This window comes from Colias eurytheme, chromosome 2, assembly GCF_061535395.1.
Source record: "Colias eurytheme isolate Ceu_HAF_F1 chromosome 2, ilColEury1 Martin Lab GWU primary, whole genome shotgun sequence".
NCBI lineage: Eukaryota > Metazoa > Arthropoda > Insecta > Lepidoptera > Pieridae > Colias > Colias eurytheme.
In genome coordinates this window covers 1445209-1470918 of record NC_142981.1, presented here as the reverse complement: position 1 = coordinate 1470918, position 25710 = coordinate 1445209, and the positions used below count along the sequence as shown (strand labels likewise).

The window sequence follows — 25710 nt, the reverse complement described above, 5'->3', positions numbered from 1 at the left end:
TAAGTCGGGAGTTAACAATTTTCTCAAGGATTTTCGAAAAAACACCTAAAAGTGATATCGGCCTATAATTATTGGGATTGTCACGAACTCCTGTTTTATAAATCGGGCAAACTGCAGCAACCTTCCAGCTATTAGGGAAAATACCGAGTGATAGGCTTCGATTATATATTGACGTTAAAGGATATAGAATTTCTTCCCGAATCTGTTTAATTAGTGAATTATTAAGGCCATCAATGCCAGGTGATTTTTCATTCCGTAATTGTAAAATAAGGTTTTCAACTTCGGATGTATCCGTTGGACTCAAAAAGAACGATTTTGCTGGGATATTGTTCGATTTAATACTTGAAGCTAACGTGTCTTGAGTAATTTGTAATTTATTTAAAATATTAGTAGCATATGATTCACCGACAGACGTAAAATGTTCGTTACATATATTAAGAGATTCTGTAGTTCCATTTTTATTGATATTTAAGAGATCTAAAGGCTTATTTTTGTGGTTATCTATGTAACAAATATTTTTAACTACATTCCAGAGCTTTTTGGGGTTTCCTACACTAGATTTTAGGATATTGGCTTCATACTCGCGTTTCAGTTTTTTCAACAGATTATTAGTAAAGTTACGATAACGGTGGTAGACATGGAGTAATACTGCATCGAGAGGGTTTCGTTTAACTTTAATGTGAAGACGATCTCTATGGCGTATGCAACGTAAAAGACCGGGAGTTATCCACGGCTTTAAAATATATTTTGATCTGGAACAATAAATTTTTTGAGTATGTTTATGAATAATTGTTAGTAGTGTTTCTGTAAATGTCTCAACCAAAACATGTATATCATCTATAGCCAATACTTCGGACCAATTCACTGTTTTTAGGTCGTTTTTGATGAGATCTATATTTCTTTTAAACATAAACTTTGTTGGTGTTTGAGTTTTTATCTTCCCCAGTCTCATGCCAACCATGACAGTATCGTGATCTGTTATATCAGTTCCACAAACTAATCCCACAACAGCTTTGTTCGTTTTCACAAAAATATGATCGAGACACGCCCCTTCTCTTGTAGGCTGTGTAATCGCGGGAACAAGACCAAATTCTGCTAAGATACATAAATAATCATACCACCAGGAGTTTGCAGACTGTGCCAAAATGTCAATGTTAATATCACCCGCCAAAACCAAATATTGAAAATTTAGTGTTGAAAGATGCATGTGTAAAGTATCAAGAAATATTGAAGGATTTCTGAAGGACGGGGAGCGATAAATACCCAATATGCAGGTTTTTTCATCCAGCACAAGCTGCAAACAATTTGCATCGTCGATTAAAGGTTCCGACACTGAAACGCTCAGGGCACTCCGTACATAAGCCACAACTCCACCGTTTTGGTTAATGAACTTACTGGATTTATATGCAGTGTAATTAGGTAGTATAGGAATTTGCAACAGATCATTGAGCCAACATTCAGTGAGTATAATAACATCATACACTATATTTAAGCGTTTTAATGCTACAATTAAACTATCGAAGTTTTTATTTATACTGCGAATATTTAACGAAAAAATTTTTAAATTATATTCACTTGTAAGATAAGTTCTGCATGATTCAAGGTTAGAAACAGTGTTACATTTTATTTTATACGAATCTAAGTCTATTGCAATATTATTCGCAGCCATTTAAAATGATTGTTAAAATCCATTTGATTATTAATTTTATGTATAGAGAAAAAAGTGAAAATAATTTTTTAAAAATGCAAAGAACATTTTTTCTCGCCTGGCGATTATATTGTAGCAAATTTGTGTATGTACAAAACTGTATTAATAGTATAATATTATGAATTTCTATAGTAAAAATTAATGTGAGATAATATAATATTTTATGTTTATAATAAATACAATAAAATAAATACATATAAAAATAGATTATAGATTGTAATATATACATTAGTAGTTGGAACAATACAAAGTTATACACGGTTAACATGTTTCGATGAATAAATAAGACAAATAGGATTCTTTTCAGACTAATTGAACAATAAATTAGACTTTTACAATTGAAAGATAATGAAATAATAATTTTATTACTACGGCTGACTAGGGACCTGTTTGTCTGTGTTAAAAATATTGGCCAGAACTTCTCGCGACCGGATATGAATGGCGCTTTTCCCTTCGCGCTGTCTAACATAAACATTTCCGTTACTGCACCAACAGAAGGCATAACCGAAGTTCTTATATAGACTTCGAGCCTCACGAAATAAAATTCGATTATCTTTGGTTAATCTTTCGTTTATATAAATCTTACAGGCATCTCCGGGTAAATTAAAATCTGCACTACTAATGTTTTTTCTTGATTTTGCGGCTTTCAATATCTCGTCGCGCTTCGAACGGCGAAGTAATCGGACAACAACGGGACGAGATAGCTTATTGGTATTGTTAGGGCCCTTCTCCTTCGAAATACGGGGACCCACTCGCATTGCCCAGTCTATGTCTGCATCGCTTAGTTCCACGCCGACTTTTCGAGCCGCTAACAATGTAATATGCTGAAGGTTTTCGTGAGAAGTCTCCGGGATACCGGCTAATTCAATTTCATTACGTAGATATTGTTGCGCTTGAAGGTTTAATTCGCATTGAAGATTAGATAGAGTGACTTTCAGGTCATTAATCTGCCCAGAGTTACATTCCAAAAGCTTGATACGCGATTCGCTTGTATTAACCTTCTCCTCAAGTTTATCAAGGCGCTCGTTACAAAGTATCAACGATTGAGTAGCGTCTTCTAATTTCAGCTTGACGGAGGAAAGTTCCTGGGTCAGACGACGAATTTCGGTAGTGAGTTCCTTTACCTCTTCACCCGTCACCGTCGCAGCGGCCGTATCTTTTTTACGCATCGTAATAAAATTAGAGTCGCTAGTGCACCTCACCGGGGTATTGCTATTATCACCCCCTCTCTTTTGGGCCGAAGAGCAGTTAGGGCACTCCCATTTGCTTTTATGTTCTGCGGATAATCCACTCACGTCAATACATAATGGACAAAATTTTTTTCCACAGACCGCAGACGAACATTTGACGAAGTTGTTATCCTTAAAAGATTTAAGGCAACCGGAGCACTTCATATTATTAACTTAATAATATATAAACTGTGACGCCGTGATTTTTTTACAATATACTTCCGTGTCAGTTCTGCGGAAGCTTATCTTTGCCGCGCGTTGACTCGTAGCGCACGGCAAGCGGCCGCACGGAGATGTCACCCGGTCGCTCACAGGACTTACGTGCGGTAATCGCTTGCACGGAGATGCTGCCGCAGGACACTACCCGACACTTTATTAATTGCGAAAGAATCACTTTACACACTAAATTGATTGAAATTTTATATATAATTTCATTAAATACTTGTTGCACTGTTCTTGATCGTTCACACAGAGTTTATTTTAGATAAATATTATGGAGAAAACTTGTTTAAACAAACTTTTAGAGCACTAAATGATTATTAAATACGGAGCTTATACAGAGACCAAGTTAACGATTTGACCGAGGTTTATTAATTATTAGTGAACTTAGTCATATTTTCAATTCATTAAATTGTTCAAGTTGCGATAAGGATTTTATGACCGTTGATGCTTCTCCGTCTGCCCGCTTGATTAAGACCTTGCCGTCCACTATCCAGCAGTACTTGATTTTATTGGTTTTCTTTAATTCCCGAGCATGATAAAAAAGTTTCCTTGCGTTTGCAGTTAAATTTTCAGTTATAAATATAGGTTCGGAGCTCGAAAATCCAGCGTGTGTCAAGTTTAATTTGTTCGTCGGATGATTAATGTTATACGTTTTCAATGTATTAAATATTAAATGTTTTACGTGTAAGTCCGATAATTGAATTATTATAGGTTTCTTGGTATTGGGTTTGCCCGGAATGCGGTATATATCGCGAATGTTAGATGGTTGTAAGTCAATATTGAGGCTTTTAGAAATATTAGAAACATATGCCAGCAAGTCCTGTTTTGATTCTTTATCTTTTTTGGGTATATTTTTAACTTCGATGGTTGTAAGTTTTGAGCAACGTTGGAGTTCATCAACTTGTTGCTGCAAGGCCAAGATCGTTTCTTGATTCGTTTTACAGTGTTCTTCTAGTGACTTTATCTTAATTTCCATCTCGTCTTGTTGTTCACTCCGAAACGCTATATTTTTTTCGATATTTAATAAAGTATTTTCGATTTTGTCATAATTAATCTTGAAACTTGACAGCATCTGTCGTATTTCCTCCTTGAATTCATCAAAGTCCGCTCTGGTTATTTCTTCTAAACGACGCGGACGTTTCATACGCTGATTTACAAACGAAGACGGTGGCGGTGTTGTATCTCGGTTTAAAATGTTTAGCGCCGAGTCCGAGCCCGACTTCGTAGGCGAACGAATCATGATATTAGTAGGTTGTCACTGTGTGCACGGTAATGTTGGTGAGGTGGCTTGTGTGCGTGGATATTACTCACGATAAGAAATATTTATTTTTGTGAAATTCAAGCAAGCGGCGTCACACGTCTACACTCGAGCGCGGTCCGATGAGGAAGGGGAAATATTATAAATGCGAAAGTAACTCTGTCTGTCTGTCTGTCTGTTACTCAATCACGCCTTAACTACTGAACCAATTTGCATGAAATTTGGTATAGAGATATTTTGATACCCGAGAAAGGACATAGGCCACTTTTTGCGAAATATGTACCACGGGCGAAGCCGGGGCGGACCGCTAGTGGTGAAATAATTTTTGAAATCGGTCCAGTAGTTTATGCGTGAAAACCATACATACATACATAATTACAAACCTGTCCTCTTTATAATATAGATAGTATAGATATCTTACCTTCGGACTAGATATCTTCAGGTACACGATAGTAGGCGCAAGGGAGGTTTTTGCAAGTTGTGAGGGATGATTGATGGTGTCGCAGTCCAGCACCACCAGTTGCAGTGTACGCGCCAGGTCGAATATTCGCTCTATTTCCGTCTAGAATATGACATTTATAAAGATGTTAGTAATAAAATATTTTTGGGTCAAAAATTATTATTACGTATTGGTAAATTCGAAGTTAGTTGGGTGCGTCATGTCATGAAGGTTTTTAAAAGGTTAGATCAGTCTCTAGATTAGAGAGTTCGATTAGTTTTTAGACTAATTGGTTCTTTGGTTGGAAATTGTTATTATTATTATTGAAGTAATCTGCACAAATATTAGTGGCCATATTTTTTTCCATCTAGTGTATTGACGGATTGGATATTAGTCATATAACATTTATGGCTTAAAGAGTTTATAATGTTACACGAGAAAGCAAAAAAAATATCTTTCAACACCAACACCAGTCAACATCAACATGCAGGTATCTGTTATTCATATTAACACCATCTATATTCTAAACCATTGCTGAACAAGTCCTATAACAGTTAGTTCCACCATCCAAACATTTAACACCCATTCACCCAACCTGAACTTCAGCCAAGCAATTCGTTCTGGAATTCGCTCTATCCATCAACGGTTTCTTTGGCGGATTATTTAGTAACGATCTCTTAGCCAGAGATATATCCGCTGTGACTCGAGTGATGATAATTCTGTAGAAAAATAATAAATAATTAGTACCTGTACTTCTGCAAGACACGTGGATCGTGAATTGGATCGCTCCATGATGGCCCGTTTGGACGGGTTGTTGAGAAGCGACCGCTTTGCGAGCGATATGTCCGCCATCACGCGGGTTATTATTATCCTGCAATGTCAGTTGCGCTTATAGCTATGTTAGATTACGGTTATTGACTTGGACAGAAAACTAAGAAAACTATTTCTTAAATGAATCTAGCAAATTTCTAAAGCCTAAAATAAGTGCTGTCGATGAAAATGTGGTTTTGTTTACATTAATATACTTGGTATTGGTAGATTCTAGGGAATTTTAATGGATAGGTCTGTGTTTTCAGCAAAATTTCAGAGATTATGCAATAAAAGTCAATGATGACACAATAAACTTTATTTTGAAAGGAAAATTGCTGAATTTTTTGCAATGTATCGTACCCTTTACGTGACCCTAATCAAACGAACTATGAACGAGAATGTATTTTTAAATACATTATCAAAAGTACACTACACGCACCTGCCCTCAAACCTCCGCTTCAAAAAGTCGAACAGGGCCTTTTGCATCATATCTGTCACCTCGTAGCCCTTAAGCGAGGGCCCCACGAGCACGACGGGCCGCATGGACGGCACCACGTCGTACGGCGTGCACGCCTCTTGCTTCTTGAAGAAGGGCTTGCGCTTCTCTTTGCCCGCGGGCAGCGCCCCCGCCCCGCGCCCGCGCCCCGCTGTGTCTGAGTCCTCGCCTGGCAACAAGCCGCTTAGTTAATGGTGCTTGTACTGGCGGTGCTTCTTTGGAAAAGCTTATTGCTCGTATATTCATTCAGATATTTTTATCTGGAGGTACGGGTCACTATTTATTTTATTGCAGACCTATTGCACTGATGGGCGATGTCAAGGATATTGCGAGTAGCCGACAGCTTTTTTTCTATTTCTCGTTGTTTGTGGATTTCTTAAGAGAGGAATTCGTTGGTAATGGTGCGAGTTTATATGGCTATGGCCTCGCTTTTAGGTAACACATCTGTGATTTAGCAATCATCTTCAGAAGTAAACATAAGATTAATGCCAGGGGCGTAATACTTCTCTTTATAGTTACAGAGCACCATCAATACCCACAGATAATATACTTTACGGATATGCAACTTATAGAACATGCGACGTTCATCATACAGAAATCTAACTACAATTTACAACATACATATACTGCTCATATAATTTTACATACTTTTACACAATCCACAACACCAACAGAACTACCTACTTGGATATAAATAGATAATTTTGGGCATCAAGCTAAACGTAACATATTAATAACATTGCAGTGAAATTTTTTGAGAGAATTTCATCAAAATCATTGACAAAGACGCTCCCAAAATTTCACTAAAGGTACAAATATTACAAGCATTCCCAGGGAAAATAAAATGTACCACCTGTTGAAAAAAACCAGAATATGCTTAACAGAATTTAAAATGAAAGAGGCAATGGCAGGCGGGATGGATACAGTGAGAGAGACACTTTACTCGAGGCATACAACAAATAGTGAAAATTGGGTGCATTTCCTGGTTTATGAATGGATGGTCTTACCTCGGTCGTACGTCGGGACATCTGAAAATATGACATTTTTGAGTGCAAGTTTATTGAACCAGGAAATAGACAACTTCCACTTGGATGAGTGAGAGTAATGACGGTACAAAGCAGTTTAATATAAATAAATACTTAGTGAAGCAGGCACAAGTGACGTCACAAAGTGTGAAGCGAGGGGTCTCAATTGAAATAGTGGGGCGTCAATTGTTTGTTGTGCAACGTTTGTTGAAGAACATTATGTTACTGTACTGTTTAGGGAGACCGGGTTTGGTTGTCTCACGGGTTGGTTGTCACAGCGGTCTTAACACAAAACTGAACTATCCAATAAGTCTGTTGAACAGCGTGGCAAGAGCGATACAGTGAAAACGCTGTCCCAACTTCGCGTCAGACCGCTCCGATCTGCCGTGAGGGCCTCACACGTGTTTATTGTTTTCGCACAGCAAAAGTAAATTTTTGTGCTGCTGTGTCGAACCTCGTAATTATACGTTCTTGTTTTACAGTAATAATCTTTCAGTGCATTTAATGATGATGAAATGTGTTTTATAATATCGTAGTATAGTTTTTTAGATATTCATTGATCGGAATTTATTTTCAATTTTATTTTCCTAAAACGTGTTATGGGGCTCGTTGTCACAAATTTTCGGGGGCTGGTTGTCACCTATCAACCAGCCCCCTGTATGCGAGATGACTTTATTTGCGTTTTGAGATTGTTTGTTTTAGCCGTAAATTTTCAATCAACACCGGAAAATCACCCTAACAAACCTGCTGGAAGTCCATCTGTCCTTGATGACTCTATATTGACTCACGATTATTATTGTTTGCTAAAATTGTGATTGATTAATATTCAGACTGAAATAAAGACCGTAGACACGGTTTCATTTGGTTAAGAGTTCTTAATTAAAAACTATTCCGTAAAATTATAAGACCAAAGTGTGACTTTCTATTTATAAATTGCCTGTTATTTAGTATGTGACTACCTACCCTAGGCATTGTGACAACCATCCCTGACCCGGGGTTATAAGTCACATTTTTCTTAAGAGTGAAAATGCAAAATATTTCTACAACTGATAATATTACACAAAAAAACGTTTATTTCTTTTGTAACAGAATAATTACACTATCTTTTGGTATACAAATATCATTCCTAAACAACGTATTTTGGAAGTTACATAAAAAAAGCTAAAAATGTGACTTTCATCCCCGCTCTCCTTATTGACTTTTAAATTGATCATAACATGTGTGTTGTCATTTTTAGAATGGTACTTTATTTCTGTATGACTAATTATGTACTGTTCATTAAATAATTGCCTGTCTATAACAACATGTGATTTTAATACACATAAAATTTTCATGCCTAATTGACTGTATTTCATTCTTTATCATCCCTTCCTGAACAGAGTGGGTATAGGTTGGAGTGAATTGAAATTATACAATGTGAAACTAATACAGTTAAGGATTTTAAAGATGTATTGAATTTAGATAAAGTGAGACAATAAAAAGACGCCACTTGTGATAAAACATAGACAAAATAGTTGCAAGAACATCAACCACAACATCGATACAACTAAATTTATAGAGTTATTCTAGTTTTTGATTGCTTTGGTTTTGGCCTCTCATTGTTTAAAAAAAAACATAAACATTCCAAAATAAAGAAGTTTATTGTTGAAACATCAAAGCGATCAAAAACAATTTAACTGCGTTGTACAAAATTGGCACAAGATGAAACGCTCTTCTGCTTTCTAAAGGATGGAAAAATAGAAATAATTTTCATATTTATGTAGATAGTCATAGACAAACAGAAAAATGACGTTATATAATTTTATTTATATTCTTTTTAACTTTTTTTTACATCCCTAGCTTCGCACAACTGGACTCTGGACTGGACTCTACACTGCTCGTCCATTACAGGTAAATTAGCTTGGAGAAATTTTTGCATATGTAGTGGTGTGTATATTACTCAGATCTTAGAGCGCGTTTCCACTATATCGTTCTGGCCTATACAAAAATGTTTCGATATCCTAACATTACTATTTAATTTTATACTTATTCACAACACTTTTGTTTTCAATAAAAACAAGTTTTTATTTGAAAGAAAATGGTTTTGACTTTATAAAAAAATATATATCATTCAATTTCACGTCCTTGAGCAAACGACAAGGCGACTACCGTGAAACAATAAAATATCGTGTCCATAATAATTTGTCCATAATATTTGACCATAATAATTACGAAACAAAACAAATAAATAAATCGTCACTTGATAGTGGAAAGTGGAAACACGCACAAAACCAGAATAAACCAGTTTACGCTGTCCGCAGGTGCCACGTGCAGTCGTTTGGTAACGTTAGAACATAAAGCACACAAATATTTATAAATTTATATAAAGCACACATTTCATTCAAAAATTATAATTATTACGTATAGACCGGGAGATATTGACACAAAATTTCGAGTCATTTGTAACAGGATGGTGATGATTTTTCGCCAAACTTTTTGTACCAGTATTGCATTTGGATTTTTGGAGAGTATTTGATAAAATGTGACCATTATTATATTTACCATACTTCTAGTAGGGGGAAAAAGTGCTGCCATACTTGAAAAATTAATTTAGTATTAATTTATATAAGTGAAGATTTTCACCACCTAGATCTTTGAAATTTTGTATTTATATTCGTTGAACCTCAAACTTACAGGAAAAATTAGTGCCATACTGTTACTAATCGTTCAAAATACGAATAAAATCTTACAATACAATAAAAAAAAATCTTATACACATTCGCCACCTCCCACAGGTATGGCATTATCACACTTCTATTTATAATCATTCAGGAGTTGTTGAAAAAAAAATTTAGGGTGGTACAAATGGTTCGGCGAAAAAAAAAATTTGCAGATTTTCGGCGGTATGGCGACCATTTGGAATCGTCCGAAAAGTATGGCATGGCGATTTTCGTAAATGGCTGCACGACGATGGTTACCTGTGCAAAAGTTAGCCTGGTACAAATGGTTGAATTGTTTTTTTTAAATCAACACATTCGCGTCGGTATGGCGGGCTGTAAGTCGCACCGGAAAAGTATGGCATGACACTACCGCCTACTTCTTTTTTATGGGCTATCGGTAAATTCTAAAATTTTTGTGTTACAAATTGTTTGACTTCGCTATTTTTCCGACGAGTTCGACTAACGCCCACGCGACTAAGCCGCCGGTACCAGCGTTCACACCATCGTTTTTCTTTTTGTCATTGCGTACTAAGACCCCTGTAGAACCGCCATCCTGTTACAAATGACTCGAAATTTTGTGTCAATATCTCCCGGTCTAGTAGTTTAATTGTTAAATTTTGTATTTGTTGATTGTTGTTATTATTTGTATTGTTATAATATTTGTTGAAGTGTTTAATTTGTGTGTAAGTGTTGTAACTTTATATTGTTAATTCAAAATGGCTCCAGTGCGCAGTGTTAAAACATGGTCGAGGCAAGCCTTTGACTTCTCAAACTAAAGAATTAAACTTTAAATGTCGTTTCTTTTTCAGGTTAGTAAATTTTTCATTTTAGTAACATTGTTAATGTAAAAGTTATACGTATGTTAAATGTGCAAATATTAAAATAAAGTCTCATCTTTTTCAGAGGAGAAACACATATAGTTTAATTTAAAATCCCTTATATATATAAAATAAAAACTAAAAATAAAATGTTGTTTTATTTTATTTGCTGACCATACACTACTACAAACGCAAAAATTTCTCCAAGCTAATTTACCTGTATAAATTTCGTATAGTTTTCTAAAGTTAAATATTTATATACTTTGGCAACAAAAAGCGGTTTCATCTGATGCATTTCAGTTTTTATTATTACTTTTAGACACTATTCCATCCTATTTGGATGGTTTTTAAATTTCAGGTATCAAAAATTGTGTCTAGAAGTAAATAAACTATTAAATATGACACGGGTTATTTGAATGTGCTTTTGTTGTGGTTTTGTGGATTTCTTCAGTCCTAGTCCCAGTATTTTAAAGTTATCATTCATAAAACCAATTTTTTAGGTTCCCTTAATTTATACATAGCTAGTGTCTCGCTATCGCTGTACTATGCGCAATGGAACTGTTAGTCTTGCATACGCTATTTTCGTAAAAAATACTTAAACAGAAAAATGACGTCATATAATTTTAATTACATTTTTTTTGTTTACATCCCTAGCTTCGCGCAGCCGGTATTTTACGCTACAGACTGTGGGTATTATGATTCTGAGAACATAATTTTAAACATAAGACCGTGCGGATTGCCAGTTAGGGCTGTACACATAAGAGTTTTAAGAATTCATCTAAAAGAAAAAAAAATGCGTCAAACATTTTGAGTATTTTTACCGTAATCGCCGTATGAAAAATTAAAACATTCCATTGAGCATAATACACCAACGTTGGGACACCTTGTATACACCAAATTCTAATCCCCGTACACCAGAATTTCATATCTGCACCCACACAACTCTACAGACTTCATAAAACCCACCCATCCCACAAAGTTCCCTAACCCCACAAGTATTCTCATAAAACCCACGCATCCCACAAAGTTCCCTAACCCCACAAGTACTCAACCCAACAAAGTAACAAAACCCTATCAACCACAACAAAAGCGTCTGCATGACGTGACGTACCGGGCGTGGGGGGGGTGCTACCTCTGCTGGGGAGCGGGTGCTGCAGGCCCGACGGCGGCCGCGGGTAGCGCCCGCGCGCCGCCAGCCCCGCGCGCACCGCCTCCAGCTTCACCGGCGACGGGATGAAGCCCACGTCCGCGTCCTCCCTCACCAGCCGACCGATCCACCAGTTGTTGTCGTACTTCTCCTGCAGCAGGAGAAAATAAATAATAAATATTTCAGGACAATTTTGACACACGGCACAATCTGATCCCATACTAAGCTTTCGCTTGGGTATGGAAACCAGATGAATGATAAACATACATACCTATATAATTTTTAAATAAATACTTATATAGATAATTAACACCCAGACACAGAGCAAACATCTATGTTCATCACACAAATATTTGCCCCGGGTGGGAATCAAACCCACGATCTCTGGCTTGGAAGGCAGGGCCACTACCAACCAAGCCAACCGGTCAGCAACAGGTAACCATGGCAACAGTAATGAAAGCAACAGTCGTGTTGTTGTCGTACTGTGTTATCGTACTTTTCCAGCCACGGGAGATACGGGTTACCATGGCAACAGACAAGTTAATAAAGTGACAGTCGTGTTGTTGCCGGACTTCTTCTGTCACGGGAGACACGGGTTATTATGGCAACAGCACGGCGACAGTTACAGGTGAAAATAAAAACAAGTAATAAGTCCTTATTTTCAGTTTCATTTTTTTTTCACACATGTAAACCTGCGCAGGTATACCTGCCTAGGTATGGTCTACCTATGGTCGGTTAACTTGCGCAAGTATACCTACTGTAAACTTGTACCGTTGTACGGTAGAACATAGCGTGTATGGCTTACATAAGGCACTGGATTCTGTTTAACTATTAATTAATAATTATCTAAAATATAGCTAAAAATTTACACTAAAACTCATGAAATGTCTCTTTCTCACATAGGCCAAAAAATAAATTGATACAATATAATTTTAAACCCGATCCACATCCTATATTAGCTCTTACTACCAAAGAAATATCTCCAAGTGTATACCTTGATGTGTAGAAAGTCGCGCACTTCAAAGGAGATGGCGCTGCCGTGCACCGGCGAGTCGTCGTCCAGCTTGCCATCGTACGCGACGTTCGTGCGCACGGCGAACGCCACCGGCTTCGACTGGAAAGAGAAACAATAAGTATAAGAAAAATGTTTTAAAAACAAGAAGGGTGCTTTTACATCATGGAGGAAGAACAAATCATATCAGTTCATTTACCGTTTGAAGCTATAGATACTAATATTAGTTATTTATAAACACATCTCTCGCTACGCATCCTCGCACATCTGTGGTGAAAGAGCGCACTTATCATCAATAAGAAAACAACCCGACTACTTATTTATGTAGCCTATGTCACTACCAGTATTTTCACGATTACAACGACTGCATATGTCAAAATCCGTTCGCCTGTAGGGCATGCCAAAACATACACACTCGAAAAACTTGTAATTGTGATTATAATTGTATTGTATTGTATTGTATTGTATTAGCCTGTCGTGTCCCAATGCTGTCTTGTCCTAATGAAAACCAGTCATTTTTAAATTGGTCAAGTTCATCTCGCCATCTCTATGCAATTAATTTTTATAGCAACTTAAATAAATTTCCTATTATTGAAATAACATCCGAACTGAAGATAGTCGCAATTAAGGGAACAATAACAAAAATACAAATAACAATATGGTCATCGCGCCATCGTGGCCAGGGTTCTTTTATAAGCTTTAGGAACTTTAAAATAAACTGATATGCGATGTCTGACCAGGTTCCAAAGTGTAGAACTCGAAACGAAGGGTCATTTAACCAATAGTTAAGACGAAACTATAAAATAATAAAATTAGAATGGAATGTAACCATACGCGTATTTCTTCCCATTCAATCAAAAACGTGTCGTGCCCTAAAATATTCATCTTTATCTAGGTCACGCTTGTTTGTAGATTTATCGGGATTGTCTACACTCTACGGCATGCATTAAACATACTACAATGCAAGTCACATTTGATTTAAACATTCAATATTTCTTCACCTCAAAAAAGAACTTTGTAAGAAAAAATGCGATATCTTTGTAAAAGAAGCACAACCAAAAATATTTTTCATTAAAATAAATCACAGCACTTAAAAATCTTGGCAGAACATAATCCGAACTTGACATTTATTCTATGTAGGTGTTGCAAGGTTTCGAAGCCGTACCACGAAGCCTTAAAAATAACGGACAATTTTGTAAAGGTCAGCTGTACTATTTGCTCTTTATGTACGCTATCTGGTATTCTATTTTAAACGAACACGTGGAAAATCAATTATGGAGATCGAATGCATCTTAGGGGCTGATGCAGTTTCTAGAACAGGTACTAAGGCTTTTAACAAGGACATTTAAATATAACTTGTACTAAAAAAACATGTCAGAAGTAAAATTTCTTCGACAAGATCCAAAGATACCAAAATCGTCGCCTTACTCCATGGTGGATGGTATTTTCATGACGCGACCTTGCAATTTTAGTCTCAACGCGCCTACTGAAGTTTCACTTCAAAAAACATGGAAAATCTTCTTCTTCTTCTCTGTATATTTTGGTAAAATGTATTTCAAGTTTTATATAAAAAAACTTGAAAGGCATTTCAGCGTTTACATCCATATGGTGTTTTGTCCACTGATTTCGCCCGAGGTACTGTGATAAAAAGTAGTCTTTATGCTTTTTCACTTATCTGATCGCTGAACAAAATTTTAGTTAAATTGGCTCAATAGTTTTTGCACAAAAGAAAGAAGAAATTTTCTCTGAAACAACCTATCGCGAATTAATGAGAAATATCTCCAATAAGAATAAAATTGGTAAACATTTTGAATTGGCATTGACACATCTATTTCTATAGTGGCTCATACTTCACAAGCCACTTGCACATAATATGCAATATATCCCAAAACCAGTTCCACTCTACATAAATTCCATCAAACTTTTTTTACCATAAAAACTACCCCCAACTAAAAAATCTACCTACCCATATCCAATTACAACAGGGCTTATGGTTATTTCTGCCGTCCAGCTCAAAATGACCATTTCCTATCAACCCTTTTTTTTTTTAAGTGGGGAAATCTTGCATAGATTTCCTATCACCCTATGTTAATACCACAAACTTTTTCAAAACTACCCTCAACTATAAAATCTACCTACCCTCGCCTTATCCAATTGCAGCAGGGCTTGAGCTTCCTTCTCCCTCCTCTGACTTTCCTTGTCTTCGTCCAACGACAGTTCCGAAGACGGCTGCGAGTAGTTAGAATCCGCCGAGCCCTGGAATCATAACGGTAGTAATATTAACATTTATACTGGACTTTATATTATGGTGCATTTACACATTCGTGCAAATAGCCAGGCGAATTATGAACACACATATAGAAAGTACATATATACTTTTTAATCGAATTTATTTTTAAAATTATACTCGCTTTCCATCAAATGCAAGAAAACACGAGAGATGAGAACGTTCGTGATAACGGATGGTTTTCGGACACTCGACGTAATCAAACTGTGTCAACCTTGGTAAGCGTCAACACTCGTATACGAATGTTTCGTCGATTGTTGAACACGAATGTGTAAATGCACCATTAAACAGAGAAGCTTAAAAGATAAGAACTAACCACAAGAATCACTAGCCTTAAAGGTATAAACCTAAATTGCCCCTTGCATAAAAGAAGTTTATGTAAAGAATCCGGTAAGTCGACTAAATCTTTCAAAGATACTTAGTGCATAATACGCTTAGAAATGAAGCTGAAGAAGCTCCATTGAACATAGGTTAAAGTAATTGCGACCTTACTATAACGTATTAGGTTATTAGGTACCTATTTGTATAGTTCTAATTTATTTGTATTTTATTTAATTTCATACTTCTGAATACTTACAAAACCTAAACTGGACTGGACTAATAAGTCCAATAAATAAGTACTAACTTTCTTATTAAGTATTTTATCTCGTCTTAGGTACTACGTATGAACCTAGAATAATACGACGTATAATTGATATGTTATATTAAACACGATTCTTTCAAATGTTCCATAAAATACTAAAACATTGTTTTATATGGTACTATTTTAACAGCGTCATCCAAATAAAACCGAATACTATTTAATTAATAGATAATCACTACATTTTATTTATGTAGAACCACTTTAATGTACTTACATACAGTATGTTTTTCATATAACATTTAAACAAAGACATTGCATTTGTTTTTAAAATACACAGATAGGACATAGGTTAAATACACAATTTTCAGTACCTAGCTCACATTCCCTGAAAACCTTATTCATACATAAAATAGCACATTAGGTAATATATAAAAATTGGAAGAAATATCATGCCGTCAATAAACAATAAAAGCAAAAAATTAAAATCTTACCAGCGGTTTATATTTTTTCATTTGAGTTGCGCGAGCCGTGCCCACTGCATGCAACGCACAAGACAAAACAAATCAGACACATGCCCATTGTAATAATGCACAAATAAATATCTGTAAATAATAGCATTAAATAAAAAACATTGGTCAACGTCAACATGCATTTAGGCGCAATTCGTTTTGTATTGAATTCAAAAATTTGAAAATAGAACTTGTAGTAATCAATTAGAAAAAGTATTTTTTTTTTATACGCCATGCACAAAGGAATTTGATAGGACTGGGACAAAATTGATTTTTTTTTTGACAAAAGTGTAAGCGATGGACAACACAGAATTATAAAATAAAATGACAATGAGATCTATAATTACATTTATCTACAGATTGTGATTTGTGATGTACTGATTAGCTCTACAAAAGTGATAAGGCAGAATAAATAATAAAGCAACTACTGACACATACTTATAAATATGGATAATACTAAGTATACCTAATGAGCTTATTTATGACAAATAGGTTCTAAAGTAAATGCGAGTTTATCTAATGCATTATTATTTTAGTATGTACATACCCTTATTGTTTCGATGTTTCTAGTAAAATATGCATTGTGATTATCTACGCGAATAATATGCTAATAGACGTAGAATCATGTAGAAATCGTTCGTAAAATTAGATACACTCTTTTAACTTTTTCACTATTTTTTTTTAATATTATGAAATCAGCAATATTTCAAAACTTCATTTATTATCAAACAAATATCAAATTTTCATTTGTGATTGGAAAAGAAAAACATTCCAAATATTTTGAAATAAAAAAAAAAAAAACTGAAATTCCCGCCAAAACAAACGTCACGCTTTTATTTTTATTTGTCGAAAGTTTTATCATCTATTCAGCCAGCGTGAATCGATCACGTAATAAGAGGTTTGTTGGTCAGGGTTTGGTTGGCGGCAGACGGGCGGCGATCGAAGCGATGACGTCATTTTATATGTTCACCCCTATGCATACTACATGGTATTTTGGATATTATTCTGGAATAGAACGACGACGACTTTGCGTATTGTATTAGGAAGAAGTTCATAAATGCGCTGTTTATTAGTATTAAGGAATGTTATGAAAATTATATTTAAGTATGCTTAGATAGCTCCGTGTTTTCATTAAATTTCAGTTACATTATTCTTCTCTTATATATAAAAATGAATCGCAAAATGTGTTGGTAAGCGCATAACTCGAGAACGGCTGAACCGATTTCGATAATTCTTTTTTTATTATGTTCCTTGAAGTACGAGGATGGTTTTTATGTAGAGAAAACGTAAATATGTACCACGGGCGAAGCCGGGGCGGACCGCTAGTTGCTAATATAATGGTACCTATTGCACGCCTCATAAGCGAAGCGTTGAGGTGGGTACTACTGTCACTTCGCGCAAAACATCTGATTTTTCAAACTTAAAATGTCTTTATGTATCATACATTGCACTTGTAAGATAATACATACACACACATATTAAGAAAAAACACTATTTTTAACGTTCATGATATTTTTGATGTCATTTTTGTTATTTAAACTAGTTAAAAAACAGTTTAAAAAAGTTCTGTCTTGGACGTCCGTGTGTCTGTATGTGCGGATCCTTTTTCTTGTTAACACGATAGCGACCGAAATACTTTACTAATCGAGTCTTTTTTTTTCTCTTACGCTTGAGTATGCTCAGGAATAGAACCCTTTCATTTTTCAGGGTCTGATTCGATGTGGTTTAATTGTTATTAAATAAACAAAAATAATAATTAATAAATATTTATTAAAAAAAATTATGAGGCGTGCACTTTTGGATTTTCCAAATTATTTAGTATTATTGTGATTGTCATATTATCAGCGAGGTGTTTAATTTCCGGATTTAGAGAACCCGCACCATAGACTACATCATTTTTATACTGTGGTATCTCTCATATTCTTCAGTCTTCTCATAATATTTTATCTTGAGAATCTATTTCCACAGAAGATTCTATATCTATGGGAACTTTTCTCTTGTATAAAATCCCCGATTGATCGATCCCTTGATCTAATTTAAGAAATTGCGCATAATTTCACAATGTATCTACTAATTTCGCCTTTGTTATTATTCCCTGTTATCCATGGAAGTAAATATTTATGACAACACATCGCATTGTTATTTCATTAACATTAACAATGGAGCAATGGTGCTCTAGTGAATTTAGAGATGACGCATTGAATTCTTAAAGAAAAATATCAGAATCCGGGTTTGAAAATTATGCTGCAAATTTTCGCAAATTTCGTCATTCGCAAGGGAATCAAAACCCACAAGTTACCTCCCGTGAACACAGAGTCTTGATATTTGGTGACCACGTCTTATATCACAGATAAAGGAAATTTTTTGAAGTTACAACTTACAATTACAATATAGGTAATTATAATGTGTATGTTCTCGCACTTGGTTGGTTTTATTTTTAAATATTACATAATTAATTCTAATTTCTACCTATGTCTGTAGTTATAATTTTTCACATCATCATCATCATCATCAGCTCGTTCCCAGTTCCCACTGCTGGAACACGGGCCTCTTATACCTATGGAGATGTTTTATATAATTTATTCATTCGTAACCTGTATTAATTTTGCATGATTCAAAATATTATATACTACTAGCGGTCCGCCCCGGCTTCGCCCGTGGTACATATGAAAAATAGATGTTGGCCGATTCTCAGACTTACCCGATATGCACAGAAAATTTCATGAGAATCGGTCCACCCGTTTCGGAGGAGTATGCAGACTAACATTGTGACACGAGAATTTTATATATAAGATTATAGTAGTACACTATAATAATGAGTGTAATGAATATGACAATGGAATTTTTATTCTATGATTGTACACTTGTATAGGTTATCGATACAATTCCCTCAGTTGTGGGAAAGTATACAGGTGTCCTGGATTTGGTGTACTATGATCAATAGATAGTTTTTCAGACACTGATTATAACCTACATACATTTTAACACTCACGTCGTAAAAAATATTTGTGTAATTTTCTAAAACACTCACGTCGTAAAAAATATGTTCTTTTCTAAAATTTGTGGTAATGCAACTAAACCCTGTACTGCTGTTAAATTTAAGGCGTGCCATTTCTTTTTAAAATGCTTTTATTACGTTCAACTGGTTACCTATCTTAATCTCGAATTTTAATATTCCGAATATCATAATCCAGAAAACGTTTGGACATTTTTTCTTAACCCCGAATTTTAAAATTTCGAAGTTTTGTTTGCCATATAATCGCAACTTCGAATTTCATTTGCCCATTTCTTTATTTGTACGACGTTTTACAATCCAGACGAATGAGTTCCAGACATACGAAATCTAAATGCACAAAATCCAGATGACCGTAATCCATATGCACGAAAGCCAGATTTTTAAAACACAAATTTTTGAAATACAGTTAATTGATATCCAGACAAACAATATCCAGATTTTTTAAATTCAAATAAACGATATCCAGCGAAACGAAATCCTTCCAGGGGGTCGCAGCACGAACCTAACCTAACCTACTGAATAGATTTTAACACTTTAACCTCTCTGTAATGGGCAAGTATAACAATAGCGAGTCGGTTCTGGCACTCGCCGGCCGCTGCCGCGGCACGCTCGCTTCGCTCGCTCGGCTCGTGCGTGAGGGGTCACAGTTCAAACCTAACCTAACCTACTGAGTCGAATTTGACACTTAAACCTTTCCGTAATGGACAAGTATAACAATAGCGAGTCGGTTCTGGCACTCGCCGGCCGCTGCCGCGGCACGCTCGCTTCGCTCGCTCGGCTCGTGCGTGAGGGGTCACAGTTCAAACCTAACCTAACCTACTGAGTCGAATTTGACACTTAAACCTTTCTGTAATGGGCAAGTATAACAATAGCGAGTCGGTTCTGGCACTCGCCGGCCGCTGCCGCGGCACGCTCGCTTCGCTCGCTCGGCTCGTGCGTGAGGGGTCACAGTTCAAACCTAATCTAACCTACTGAGTCGAATTTGACACTTAAACCTTTCTGTAATGGACAAGTATAACAATAGCGAGTCGGTTCTACGGTGGGGGTCGTAGTTCAAACCTAACCTACTGAAGTACTGAGTCGACTTTGACACTAAAACCGGTCTGTAATGGACAAGTAAAACAATAAAACTTACTGACAATGTTTATTTTGTCGATAGTAAAGGTATAATCACGATTGTATGGAAATCAAATAAAAAGATTATGAAAATCTGGCAATAGTTTATCTGTTATACGAATATATGGGAACCAAATAAAAAGATTATGAAAAATTGGCAATAGTTTATTTGGAAAATGGTACGATGGGAAACAAAAAAAAGTATTCTGAGAATCTGGTATAATGAGATCTGTATTATGAGAATACGGGTAACAAAAAAATACTTTTTAAAAATCTGGTTTTGGTGCATCTGGAAATCGATTCATCTGGGAAATTAAAAAAGGAATTTTAAAAATTTGTCATTCATTACATCTGTCTTTTAAAAGTTCTAACAACCGTTTTCGGGCTTTTAAGATTCGGGTAATAGAAATTCGAGTTTTTAATAGGTTACCCGTTCAACTGTACGTTTGTTTGTAACCGACCCCTTTAGACTCGATTTTAACCCATTTTAAATGGACGGATTTAATGTAAACTCTGTACACTTATCAACATCAAGGATCGGTGACAATACAATAATTTCATGAGCGTGTTTTTTTAGTTCTCTTTACTATATTCATTACTCAATTTAACCTTTTATTTTCCTACAACATACAGGATTCCATATTCAATTAATCTGAATTTACATTGGAACCAAGTATAGGGACCAAGAAAAAGATGGCACCCTTTACCCCCAACTTTAACAGGTTCTGTATTTTGCATCCTGTAAAAGCATCAGGCCTGCAAGGCAATGGAATTTTATAAAATATAACAATATTCTCATAAAATAAAGCCCTGAACACCTTTAAGGTACCGTGAGGTTCATTATTGTCATAAGCAAACATGTGGGCGAAGGTTTGGCGGATCTTAGACCATAATTGATATTTTTACGAAATTTCAGAGAAGCAATATTATTCAAACATCTACAATCGATATTACATCGCTCAATAGACAGATGACAACCAAATAAACGTTTTTCATGATACATCAGTCTTCTAAATATATTATGTATAGAGATTAGAGACCATTACCGTTCAGACCAGAAATAAATTTATATGACTCTGTTCTACAATGTACAGCTTTTAAAATATTCATTTTCAAGCAACCAAGTCTATTTCATACATTGTCAAATTATGCAGCTTGCCTAAATTTAACTCAGAACTGAAGTGTATTCATAACAACCTCAACGGAGTTGAAATTTACAAATTTTAATTACACAGTTGCAGAGTTGAATTTTGTGAACAATAATAGCAAGTTATATTTATAGATATGACTTTCTGGAACTATTGATAACAATGTTTAATACCTATTAGGTGAAAATATATAGGGGGTTCGTTAATTTTGGGTAACATAGATATCCGCTGAGAACTTTCGTCAATTCAGGACGTCAAAGATGTTTACGATATTGCTTATTAATGAGAGGTTGCTATAGGAAATAAAACATGGTAACTATACCATAACCAGTTAAATTATTGTTGGGCTATTCTTTCAGTAAAATGATATAACCTATTTCAAAATTGTAGGAGGATTTGTCTAAGAGGGTTTTTACATCTCACGTTCGGAACGAGAACTACCATCAGGTTAAACCAATGTCGGTCAATGGTGACAGTAAACCAATGCCCAGAAGTAAACTGATGGTTTAGAATATTTGTTAAGAATATGATATACTAGCTGCGCCCCGAGGGTTCACCCGCGTGGCTCCACTCCTGTTGGTCTTAGCGTGATTATATATTATGCCTTCCTCGATAAATGGGCTATCTAACACCGAAAGAGATTTGTTTAAGATTTAGATTTTAGGAAGCTTTTCTCGTCTTTTTTCTCATCGTTATTATTCCTATTTTATTGTTTTTTGTCGAATCAAATGCTTACTTCCATCTTGCTTTTAGAAGGTATTTTAATTTTTTATTCGCGATGACATAAGGAATTCCTTTAGCATTTTTAGTCTATCTAATGAGATAATCATAAGAATTTGTTTGGGACTAGCACATGAGACTAGGAAATGATACTAATCATGAACAAAAATATATCCTGAATAATACAAGGAATCTTGTAGAAACTGGTGCTTTTGTTCAGTCCAGTGAATATAATGTTCTCAATCGATGCCTATAGTGCAATAATTTGCCGTGAGTCAGTATAATACTGCCACGATGATAATTTCGTGTAGATTTTGTGGAGATTTATAATTAAGTATATGTATAGTCCTATATTTTCGGCAATATAATTTATGTTTTGTATTCGGACAGTAAATGAAGCCTCATTTGAGAACTTCTTGGCAAACAAGTAGCCTGAAACTTTTGATTAATACTCCTGATGTAGTGCTTTCATCTGTAGTTTAGCCAAGAACATTCAAGAACGTATACCCGCTTTATTTACCCCTACAATGCGACTGTACGTCGATAATGTCTCGTTTATTTTCATCATCACCTATTGAGTCCTTAACAACATTTGTGTGAGTAAGTCTTTCCTTATGACCCAGTTGTTTACCCTCCGTTTCATTTGGACCAAAATAATCAGGAATGTTACTCCTGTTTACTCCCTGTATTCCGATGCTATTATTCATCAGTTCCCCGCAGCGGTCATAAACGTCTATCAGCTTAGATATTACCGCGTCCTGATTACAGACATGTTGATGAATTGATAAAAACCAGACTATTTCAAAGGAACATGCATTGGCGCTATTACAAGGGTATCCCATTTCCGTACTTTTACTGCATGATCAATAACAGAATGTTGCCTTTTTATTTATGTAACCATATCTAAATATTGTTTAAGTTCTGGATGATTCTGGATGTTTTTCTACTCGTAGAACAACTATATGAGGTATATTCTTATGAACCTAAGGTTTGTACATAAATCTAAGTCTGATCTAATCAGCTGTATTTTGCTACATATCTAAATGATTGAGCTTGGACACAAAGGGATGAATTTACCAGTCCTAATCGTTCAACCACCGCCTACACTTGCCAGTGCTCAGAGATTCGACTTAGTCGTCTAGCGCTGACTACATCCCGAGCTAGTCACCAAACCGACATTACCAAGATCCATCAAAAACCTCCAAACACGACTGAAGCCCATCTTCAATCACATCACTATCGCGTCACTATTGAATAAAAAGGACGCCCACTGCGCACGCACCTGAGCGAACAATTTGTTGTAACCGTGCCCTTGACTGTTGTACCCCATCATGTTACGGCATGGTGGTTGGAGATGGTGGCCGCTTTGGACCACCAGCGGGATTCCGTCGTGGTCGGCCGTTGTGGCCACGCATCGGCCGCGCGGTCTACCCGACGCGACGGCCGCGCGAATACTGAACTCAATAGGCACGAGTCACGAACTAGCGCGCCCTCTCGTTCCTTCACCCGCGCACCCCCGCGCCCCGCACCCCGGACGGGTGAATGGGGTGCGCGCGCAATGTTGCTTTCGCAACAGGGTAAATATTACCGAGAGTTCAATAAACATGTGTTTTTAAGTACTTATGTAAATAGTTAATGGGAAAAACTTCTTGCGCGCGGTTTTCGCGAGCATTTTCCAGAGACTGGAGTGTTGTTTTCTAATACAAATAGTGGTGTTTCGTTTATATTTTCTCCATTATGGATGTCTAATAATATGAATAAGCAATCTGCCTCCTTTTTCTTTATTATTTAAAATTTTTATGATAACATATTTTGCAACCATTTTTCTCCATAGAGATACCTATTTACGTGACTATGTAGTGGGTACCTATTTAATATTTTCCGAGTGTTTTTCCGAATTGACACTGATAACAATATTAGTTAATAATTTTTAAAAATTATGCATCAGTTCCAGGAAAAAAAAGTGGACCAGAGCCAAAACTTATGGTAAACTTCACAAAAATACATATACATTTTTTTACATAGGTAGTAATTAGTATACAGTAGGTAGGAGAGGAATACGTAGCTAGGTCACTTGTAAAATACTCTTCTAACAAGGTAGAAAGTTTTAAAAGCCATTATAAAGTGCCAATATTCTATGAAAGGAGCACTTCGCGTCGCCCAGGCCATTCATATCGGTAACCTAGAAGCTACACTTGAGATATTTGCTGTTATTTTATATTTCCTGATCTTCATCCAAGGTTCATTTTCAAGTAAAAACGGGGATAGTTTTCTTGTTTTAGTATTGCCAAAACTTACTGTTAAATAAGTATAAGATTGCCATTTATAAAAGCACTTAATTGTATGTAGGTAGGTATCTAATACTTAAAAAACCCTTTGGTTCCTTTCGGTGTTACACATCGCTATTCGCGTGTTTTCGCGATTAAGATTAGATAAAATCTATTATTTTTTAGATTTTAGTATGGACCAATATTTGGTCCATGATTTTAGTAAACTTTTTGTTACTCCGGTCTGACATATAAATTATCCTATTTTGATATTTTCATCCCAGTTTTTGTAACTAAGTTGATAGGTACTTATTTATCTTTACGAAATTATTTAACAATTTATACCACGGAGGCTAGCCTTTAATAATTTAATATCCTTACATAATAATGGAGTCCAGCAAACTGCACATCATTGTGAGTGCAATTAGAAGTTTTGCAAAATCACTAGCAATTTAAAATAGTTTAATAATTCTTGCACACTTTTAATGTTGTTATCATTCATCTTATAAGATTTTATTTGGTTAAAGTTCTTTGCAAAACTTTGAATCCTAAATATTTTCTATTGGTCTGCTTTTTCTCGAACTATGCTGCTCAAATATCCTACTATCTACCTACCTAATACCTTATTTACTACATTCTGCTACTAAATTTTAAAGTGAGATATTTCCAATCTTTCCATCAAGACAAAACAAGACAGCTTCTAAATATTACAATGGAATTTTTTTAAAGGGTAATAGCACCTTATAAAACGACACTGCCAATCAACCGCGAAATAGGCCGCTATTAGTAAGGAAAATGACGTATTTCTAGCTCCATAAGTAAATATTTTGAACTCTTGAATGGTCAATAATAATATACCAGCAATTTTATTACAATCAAGCGCTACTGCAATAATGAGATTTATATCGCTTGTGTATACAACAATTAAAATGGCTTACATACTGGTGTTGATCATAAATCCAATAACATGGTAATACAAGGAAAATTCGTCCTTAAACTCTGGTTCTTAAAGTAGGAAATCAAATACCTGTTCGTAGTTTTCAGGTACTAATTTCAGAAAAACATTGACTTTCATTGAATCGAAGCACGCAATCAATGCGTATAAAATATAAAATGTAACAATAAACTATAAAATATAATATATAAAACTCAAAGGTGACTGATATAGTGATCTATCAACGCACAGCCCAAACCACTGGAC

General features: G+C 35.6%; 1 protein-coding gene across 7 annotated transcripts in view; it reads right to left on the bottom strand.

The window, feature by feature from the left end:
- The window catches only part of Ca-beta (Calcium channel protein beta subunit), a 43037-nt gene that overhangs the window by 13447 nt on the left and 3880 nt on the right, over nt 1-25710 (bottom strand). For 3 of the 7 annotated variants that reach the window (XR_016457554.1, XR_016457555.1, XM_090110378.1), the window contains exons 2-7: nt 15003-15119; nt 12846-12965; nt 11816-12002; nt 6106-6331; nt 5604-5727; nt 4839-4979 (exon numbers count right to left, since the gene is read on the bottom strand). Coding sequence is in view for 5 of the 7 variants with exons in the window: in XM_090110378.1 (XP_089966504.1) it covers nt 4839-4979; nt 5604-5727; nt 6106-6331; nt 11816-12002; nt 12846-12965; nt 15003-15119 (915 nt within the window). In the remaining 2 variants the exon portion in view is untranslated. Of the gene's footprint in view, nt 1-4838; nt 4980-5451; nt 5576-5603; nt 5728-6105; nt 6332-11815; nt 12003-12845; nt 12966-15002; nt 15120-16224; nt 16336-23524; nt 23687-25710 lie in introns of those variants that run through there. The other 4 variants (XM_090110405.1, XM_090110391.1, XM_090110399.1 and 1 more) reach the window with 4 other exon arrangements.